At 54.2% G+C, this 8,761-nt stretch overlaps 1 protein-coding gene across 2 annotated transcripts; it reads left to right on the forward strand.

The window, feature by feature from the left end:
• Window positions 1-3,837: 3,837 nt before the first annotated feature.
• Window positions 3,838-8,371, forward strand: Pcdh8 (protocadherin 8). Of its 2 annotated transcripts, none has more exons than XM_032917910.1 (3): window positions 3,838-6,634; window positions 6,809-7,016; window positions 7,408-8,371. In XM_032917910.1, the coding sequence occupies exons 1-3, from the start codon at window positions 4,010-4,012 to the stop codon at window positions 7,782-7,784; spliced, it is 3,210 nt and encodes a 1,069-aa protein (XP_032773801.1). In that variant the 5' UTR covers window positions 3,838-4,009; the 3' UTR covers window positions 7,785-8,371. The 2 variants fall into 2 exon arrangements, with proteins under 2 accessions (XP_032773801.1, XP_032773802.1); XM_032917911.1 differs by having other exon boundaries at window positions 3,838-6,343.
• The last annotated feature ends 390 nt before the right edge of the window (window positions 8,372-8,761 follow it).

Raw genomic sequence — 8,761 nt, forward strand, 5'->3', positions numbered from 1 at the left:
TGACTCTACATGACAGTGGTTTCTCAAAGATGAGATTGGAACCCAAGCACAGTAGTAGCCTATGACAAAGACCATGTGCTACTTCCTGCCAGGAAAAGTGGGTCCCCCAGAGTTTCCCACCACACAGAGTGTGCAGAAGGTGGCCAAGACCTGAAGTGGCCCAGAGTTTGGGGGCATCTGGCATTGGAATAAATCCAAAACCATCGTTTAAACAGCAGTTACTTTCACCCCCAAATTGTCCCATTATTTGTCTGCTGAGACATAATTGCATTATGGCGTTCTTTGGTTTAGTATAACGCTTAAAACTCATTCTGACAGGACTGACAATGAGAAAAATTAGAGTAAGCATTTGGAGCGTACAAAAGAGCTCTGTTGCATTCATTTCTGCGTGTCAATCCAAGTAAAACTTCGAGATTCGGGAATTCTAAGAGGTTTTTGCAAAAGGCAGCCTCATCTGTTTTTTGCATGGCAGAGCACCAGTTACAGGATTCCATGGGAGATTTATTCAATGGAGTGAGCTTGTAGGGAGAAAAATCATGGGCCCTGGGTTTTGTTGTTGTTGGCGATAAAATGTTAGAAAATAGCCCCTCTCTCCAGCCGTCCTTAGAATTACACTTTCCAGCGAAGTCTAGTTCCCTTTCCTGGCAGATATAATCCTAATTAAAAATAAATTACATTCCATACAGAACTTGAAATGGAAAAGATAATCCTATTACATATGAGAATATATCCTGACTTTCTTTCCCGCTAAACTGTGGGAGATATCGGATCAGGCTGAGCCCCCCATTGTCGCCGCTTTGAAAACTTTCCTAGAGCCCTAATCCATCACGTGACGCCTGTGTCAATCCGGAGGTCTGCACGCGAGCCTCACAATACCGGCATTAGGCGCGGTGACAGAAACCCAGCTCCGCCGAGCCGGCGACATTTGCATCTCGAGAAAACGCGGCCATTGTGGAGCTGTGTTTGTTCTCAGGATTGGGAGACAGTTGCGGGCGAAGTTGCTAAAACCGAGAGAAAGGGGCTCCTTTGAGACCTTTTGGCATGGTAACCAGGCGATCAGGGCAGCTTTTGTGGGTGGATCCGCGCGGGGGGTGGGGGGAGGCTTACCCACTCCCCTCCCTTTGCTGTCTGCCCTCCCCGACTTTCCTCCAGACCTCGCCCCCCTAGGCATTTCTTTTCCACCGGGAGTTGCAGTGACCGCTTTAAATCGCCCTTCCATTATCTAGCGAATGCGGGCGGCCAGCGGGAGCTCCCTGCTCGCGTGCCTTCACACCTGGACCTCTAGCCCCGCCAGGCCGGTGAGCACCGGTTCACAGTGCTCACAGCAGTCCTTCCCCAGCCCGACGATCTACTCCCGGCTTCCCTCATCCTCTGCGCTGCCACCTCTGAGCTGACAAGGCTCCAGCAGTGGACAATAGTCTTCGAACCTCCCCAACTGTTTCTGCCGCGGCTGGGCTTCTTGTTTGCCCTCTCCTGCCCTTTTGCTTTTTCCAAACACTTCACTTCATTCAGCCTTTTTGGGTGGAGGGGAAGAGACGGTGACAGGAAGTGCACACTTAGCATCCTGCTGAGCTCCTACGGTGGAACCTGGAATCTTACGTTGGAATCCAGCTCCCAGACACTCGCGTCTGAGCTGTGAGAGTGTCTATTGCAGAATCGTGGTCGAATCCCACCTCATTCTCCCTCTAGGTCCAGGCTACCGCATTCTCTGCTGGGTAGCCCAGTACCTGAGAGGGCAGAATTCCCAGGTTGGCTGCTGTCCATCGGCACGGTTCTGAAGCTGTTCGGGTGTGGGCCTGAGCGAGACCTAATGCAAGAGGGAGTGAGCTTGGAAGAACCAATGGTCAAGTGTAGGTCAAGTGTAGGTCCAGGTCAGGGTAGTCTGGGGTTCAAAAGAAGACGGAACATTATTTTTAATATATATCTCACCACCTAAGGGGCTATTTCTTGAACAAGAGCAGGGTGAGAACCAAATCCTAAAATGGCACTTGAGAAGGAGAGAGAGAATAGAAATTGGGGTTCTATAGAAATGTTGCCTTTCTCCTGCTTCTCAGTGACTGCAGACATCTGGCCTCACTGCCTGCAAGTGCCAGGACTGAAAGGTAGAGGAGATAAAGGAAGCCCCAAACTAAACACTGCCCCATCCTCAACCTCATAAAGGCTTTTATTTAATGGCTCTGATTGCATTTCCTGCTCCCAAGCAATTCCAAACACCCCTCGATCTCCTCCAGCCCACTGTCCACCCAGACCCAGCTCTCCGGTGCTCTCCCTACCCTGGGCAAACCCCTGCTCCTCTTCTGAAAGCATTCCAAATGAGTCTGAAGGGAAGAGACCTGCAAAATGACCTTACAGAAGGAACATGGCCCAGATTCCGAAGAGCATAGGGCGAATGCAACCTGCTTAGCAAACTCGTTGTCTTCCTTATTTCTTCAAGTGTGTGACTTGTGTCTGTAACTCTTCCTTCTTCCTGTGTATTTACATTGCCTGTTCAATAGAGCCCTTCAGCAAGAATCAATAACAATCGGTCTCGTTCCAGATCAGCACAACTCCCTCCCTGTCCTTCAGCTCTGGGAGTAGAGATGCCTACGGAGGCCGCTCGGGGATTCGTACCAGGGAAGTGACAGTGCTGAAGTCCCACAATTTCATAGGCAGATGGTTAAGTTACCCCAGGTTCTTGCCAGGTTTCGACGTCACGCTGTGATTTTGTTCTTCTGGAACAGGGGCGAGTGTTGCTTCCAGAGAGGCCTATTAGAACAGAAAGCAAATCCTGTAAATAGGCGGAACAAGGCATCAGGAGGAAAAAGGTCTCTAAATGCTCTTTAATACGAACTCGGTATTGTGTGGAATTCAGCGCCCATCACCGTTTAGCCTGAGAGCTATGGCAGTGATTGGGGATGAATAGAGGAACATAATGGATACATGTGGCGTTTGCTCATTATATTCAAGTTAGCCCAACTCCACTGTGGAAACTGTTCAACTTTCTCTCCCCCCCCCTAGCTTGTCATAGCGAAATAATACAGACATCGGGGCCTCCAATGGGATCGCCTGCCACGCCATTCTATTTCCACTACTAACGAGGGCTTCATAAGCCTTTGATACAGTCTGATCTTTGAAACCTTTCCAAATCTCCTCAAGCTTATGCTAAATCCTATTTGGAATTTTTTTTCCTTGCCTGCTAGCACCTAGGGCTTAAGAAAGCCATTTGAACAGTGACATGCATACTAACGTGTATCGTAGGACTCCTTTCTGAAAGGCAAGTGGCACCGGTGCTCACACGAGCAGAACACAATTGCGTACACAAATTTGAATAAAATCAATGTTGCTCTCTCCGTCACTCTTCCTCAGCGACAGGTTATTCTGGGCAACGTGGGAAGCTGGGGGAGATGGTGAACAGAGAGCCTCGCCCCACCGAGCAAGTTTGGAAGCCTTCAAAATGCAAAGTAAAGGGGCGGAGGGGGTAAGATGTGAGATCCGGAGCTTCTAAAGAGAAACCCAGCTTGTCACGCTTAATACCGGTGGCGGGCAGAGGAGACGGGGTGCCGGGTGCCCAATTTCCAAAACCATCCTCTTCGCTTACTTCAGAGCCCAGTGTTAACTCATTACAAGCAAGGCGCTAACAGAAAATGGGAGCAGGAGTTTTTAAAACAAAGGAAAGATTCCCTCATTTTCCTTTCTTGTTTTCTCCTCTAAGCCTTTCCACATTAAAGGGATTGTCGGTGGTTGGCGGAGGAGCGGCGCTATGGCTAAGCGGCCATTGGCTGGCCCCTTCCAGTGATTTGCATATCGGCAGCTATAAAGACGGAGGCGGCGCTCGCCAGCGCAGCTCCAGCCCAGAGAAAGGAGGCGGAGGCGCCGAGTGAGGGTGGGTCTGCGCGTCCTCCGAGCCAGCCGGAGCCGGAGCTGCAGCTCCCCGCACAGGGCTGGCAAAGCCTGAGACTCACGCTCCGATCTGCACACCGGGGAGGACTCTTTAGGTTAGCCTTTTGGAATAGCAGTTGGGCTTGGCGATATGAGTCCCGTGAAGCGCTGGGGCAGCCCCTGCCTTTTCCCCTTGCAGCTATTTAGTCTCTGCTGGGTGCTCTCAGTGGCCCAGAGCAAGACAGTCCGATACAGCACCTTCGAAGAGGATGCCCCTGGCACAGTCATCGGGACCCTTGCAGAGGATCTGCATATGAAAGTGTCTGGAGACACAAGCTTCCGCCTGATGAAGCAATTCAACAGCTCTCTGCTCCGGGTACGCGAGGGGGACGGGCAGCTGACCGTCGGGGATGCAGGCCTGGACCGGGAGCGCCTGTGTGGCCAGTCCCCACAGTGTGTGCTGGCCTTCGATGTTGTCAGCTTCTCGCAGGAACAGTTCCGGCTAGTGCACGTGGAGGTGGAGGTGAGGGATGTAAACGACCACGCGCCCCGCTTTCCCCGAGCCCAGATCCCGGTGGAGGTCTCAGAGAGTGCTCCGGTAGGCACGCGCATCCCCCTGGAGGTGCCTGTAGATGAGGACGTGGGTGCCAATGGGCTGCAGAGTGTACGCCTGGCCGAGCCTCACAGCCCCTTCCGAGTGGAGCTGCAGACGCGCGCGGACGGTGCCCAGTGTGCCGACCTGGTGCTGCTACAGGAGCTGGACCGCGAGAGCCAGGCCTCCTACAGCCTGGAGCTGGTGGCTCAGGACGGCGGGCGACCGCCGCGTTCCGCCACAGCAGCCCTCAGCGTGCGTGTGCTAGATGCCAATGACCATAGCCCGGCCTTCCCGCAGGGTGCCGTGGCCGAGGTGGAATTGGCCGAGGACGCACCTGTGGGATCGCTGCTGCTCGACCTGGACGCTGCCGATCCCGACGAAGGTCCCAACGGCGACGTTGTGTTCACCTTTGGCGCCCGCACCCCTCCCGAAGCCCGCCACCTTTTCCGGCTCGACCCACGCTCTGGCCGCCTCACCTTGGCTGGGCAGGTGGACTACGAGCGCCAAGATACCTATGAACTGGACGTGCGGGCTCAAGACCGAGGCCCAGGACCCCGGACAGCCACCTGCAAGGTCATCGTGCGCATCCGAGACGTCAACGACAACGCTCCGGATATTTCTATCACCCCTCTGGCCGCCCCCGGGGCTCCAGCCACCTCGCCCTTCGCAGCCGCTGCCGCTGCCGCCGCACTTGGAGGAGCGGACGCAGCCTCGTCGGCTGGGTCTGGAACACAGGAAACCGGCGTCACCTCGTTGGTGCCAGAGGGGGCGGCGCGGGAGAGCCTAGTGGCTCTGGTCAGCACCTCGGACAGGGACTCTGGCGCCAACGGGCAGGTGCGCTGCGCCCTCTACGGGCACGAGCACTTTAGGCTACAGCCGGCCTATGCTGGCAGCTACCTGGTGGTGACCGCCGCATCTCTGGACCGGGAGCGCATCGCGGAGTACAACCTGACGCTGGTGGCCGAAGACCGTGGCGCGCCCCCTCTGCGCACTGTCAGGCCCTACACCGTGCGCGTGGGTGACGAGAACGACAACGCTCCACTCTTCACCAAGCCAGTCTACGAGGTGTCAGTCCGTGAAAACAACCCTCCGGGCGCCTACCTGGCCACAGTGGCCGCCCGCGACCCTGACCTGGGCCGCAACGGTCAGGTCACCTACCGGCTGGTAGAGGCCGAAGTGGGGCGCTCCGGGGAAGCCGTGTCCACTTACGTCTCAGTAGACCCCGCTACCGGGGCCATCTACGCTCTGCGTAGCTTTGACTATGAGACTCTGCGCCAGCTTGACGTGCGTGTCCAGGCCAGCGACGGCGGTTCCCCTCAGCTTTCCAGCAATGCTCTGGTGCAAGTGCGAGTGCTGGACCAGAACGATCACTCTCCGGTCCTCGTGCATCCGGCGCCGGCCAATGGCTCCCTAGAAGTAGCAGTCCCTGGACGTTCCACCAAGGACACAGCTGTGGCACGCATCCAGGCCCGGGATGCAGACGAAGGAGCCAACGGGGAACTGGCCTTCGATCTCCTGCAGCAGGAGCCACGCGAGGCCTTCTCCATAGGCCGCCACACGGGGGAGATCGTGCTCACCGGAGACCTCTCGCAGGAGCCTCCTGGCCGCGTGTTCAAGGCCCTACTGGTCATATCCGACGGCGGCCGCCCCCCTCTCACCACCACGGCAACCGTCAGTTTCGTTGTAACAGCCGGTGGTGGGTCAGCTGTGCCTGCCAGCGCCGGGAGCCCGGAGCACTCCCGGCCACCCGGCTCTCGCCTCGCGCCGTCGGGGCCTTCGCTGCAGTGGGACACGCCGCTGATCGTCATCATCGTGTTAGCCGGGAGCTGCACCCTGCTGCTTGCAGCCATCATCGCCATCGCCACCACCTGCAACCGCCGCAAGAAGGAGGTGCGCAAAGGGGGGGCCCTCCGGGAAGAGCGGCCCGGGGCGGCGGGCGGCGGAGCCTCGGCCCCTGGCTCCCCGGATGAGACCGCCAGGGGAACTGGGCCCAGGCCCAACATGTTCGACGTGCTCACCTTCCCTGGCAGCGGCAAAGCGCCCTTTGGCAGCCCCGCGGCCGACGCGCCCCCGCCCGCGGTCGCCGCGGCCGAAGTGCCGGGCTCGGAGGGCGGCAGCGCCACTGGGGAAAGCGCCTGTCACTTCGAGGGGCAGCAGCGGCTCCGAGGCGCGCACGCCGAGGTGAGGCCTTCCTTCGGCTGGGCGCCCCCCTCCGTGCTCTGCGGACAGGCTGGGAGAAGGGGGACCGGAGGGGTAAGGGTGGGCTCTTGCAGGGAGATACTTAATCTGTCGCACTTGCTCTTTTTTTTTTGTCCTGTCCAACCCTCATACCTTTTCCCCCATTCCCTGCTGCAGCCCTACGGTGCCTCTCCTGGCTTTGGGAAGGAGCCTGCGCCCCCTGTTGCAGTCTGGAAGGGCCATTCATTCAACACCATCTCAGGCCGAGAAGCTGAGAAGTTCAGTGGGAAAGACAGCGGGAAAGGAGACAGTGATTTCAATGACAGTGACTCGGACATCAGCGGGGACGCCTTGAAAAAAGACCTCATCAACCACATGCAGAGTGGTAAGGATGCTTCTCCCCAGCCCAGTCCAGCAGTCCACCTTCCCTTGCCAACTTCTTACCTGCTCAAAACCTCTGTTCCCAGTCCTTCCCCCTCATCCCTCTCTGCATCCCATTCCTGCTGAGTGTGATGCTAGCCATGGAAGGAGGGTACTCTATTTATCGCTTTGTGTTGTTGTTGTTGTTGTTGTTGTTGTTGTTGTTGTTTCTGCCGATGCTGCTGCTGCTGCTGCTGCTATTCTCCCAACAAAGGAGCTACGCTTTGCTTTATGTCAAGTTATCTTTAATGGAAAGCATGTGCCTTCCTCTCCAGCTGCCCTGACCAGACCAACACTGTACAGATGGAGGCCTATGAGTACTAACCTCAGGAATTTCTGTCTCTCTTTTTTTCTAGGACTGTGGGCATGCACGGCTGAGTGCAAGATCCTAGGCCATTCTGATCGCTGCTGGAGCCCATCCTGTGCCGGACCCAACGCACACCCGCCTCCTCACCCACCAGCCCAGATGTCAACCTTCTGTAAGAGCACGTCCCTGCCTCGGGATCCTCTGCGCAGGGACAATTACTACCAGGCCCAGCTCCCCAAGACAGTGGGGCTGCAGAGCGTCTATGAGAAAGTGCTGCATAGAGACTATGACAGGACAGTCACTTTGCTCTCCCCTCCCCGTCCAGGAAGGCTCCCAGACCTGCAGGAGATTGGAGTACCCCTCTATGAGTCCCCTCCTGGTGGCAGATATGTGTCCCCGAAGAAGGGAACCAATGAAAATGTGTAATCTTATCCTGCATGTCTTCACACACATATACAGGTCACCCTGAGACGTCCCTAAGTTATTGACCGGTTTCAGTGTTGTATATAAATATGCAAGATGTGCCTTAAAATGACGTTGTTGGAAGCTATTTCCAATCACATTGGTACTGTTTGGTATTTGCAAACAAAAAAAATGTAGTTAATGTAATTTTTATGAAATGTGTGCAGTATTTAATTTTTCTTATCATGCTATTGGCTTTAATTTCATTTGTGGCTTGCAATTTTCTTAGTGTTTTTAACCTGTACATTGTGTAATGTAATGTTTGTATATACTGAAATTTTGTTATATTTTTATATATTAAAAGCTAAGTGGAAGTTAACTGCCAAAGGAATTGTCTGTAAGACAAAAAACAAAACATGTTGGAATTGCTTAGTGGGATTTTACCTTTCACCAGAAACAACCTGATGTTTTAGAAGTTTTGCCTTGCCAAGTCTAACAACGTGTAGATCTTGAGTCTGTGGTAGATTTCAAGTTACTGTTATTTAATTACATTTGGTTCTCTGTAAGCTCTGTCACTTATAAGCACAGTAATAAAGGATTTGTCATGTATTTGAAGAATCTGCTAATTGCTTTTCATGGAGTTGCCTGAAGTCAGTCAGTCACAAATAATTTCAGTACCAGAATTAAACCTCCTTCCGAGAGCTAATTATTCGGGCATTGTCAGTGCTTCTGGGGATGCTAAGCCTAAGGGATTGGGGGCATTGCAAAATCTTGCCCAACGACTAAAAACATTTGTTGACTTTGTAAAAATATTTGTGACACCATATGCATCAGCTACTATGCGAAGTTCCTGCCTTCTTTTACCCCTTCAACAAATTGCTATTGAGTACTTACTGACAGGGGAAGGGAAGCTGAATGTGAGTTGTCCTTCCACTAATTAAGCAAACATTTGTAGAGATTTTACCAGAGCACAGTAATTCCTGTAGGAGCTGGGGGCTTGA

This window comes from Rattus rattus, chromosome 12, assembly GCF_011064425.1.
Source record: "Rattus rattus isolate New Zealand chromosome 12, Rrattus_CSIRO_v1, whole genome shotgun sequence".
Classification (NCBI taxonomy): Eukaryota; Metazoa; Chordata; class Mammalia; order Rodentia; family Muridae; genus Rattus; species Rattus rattus.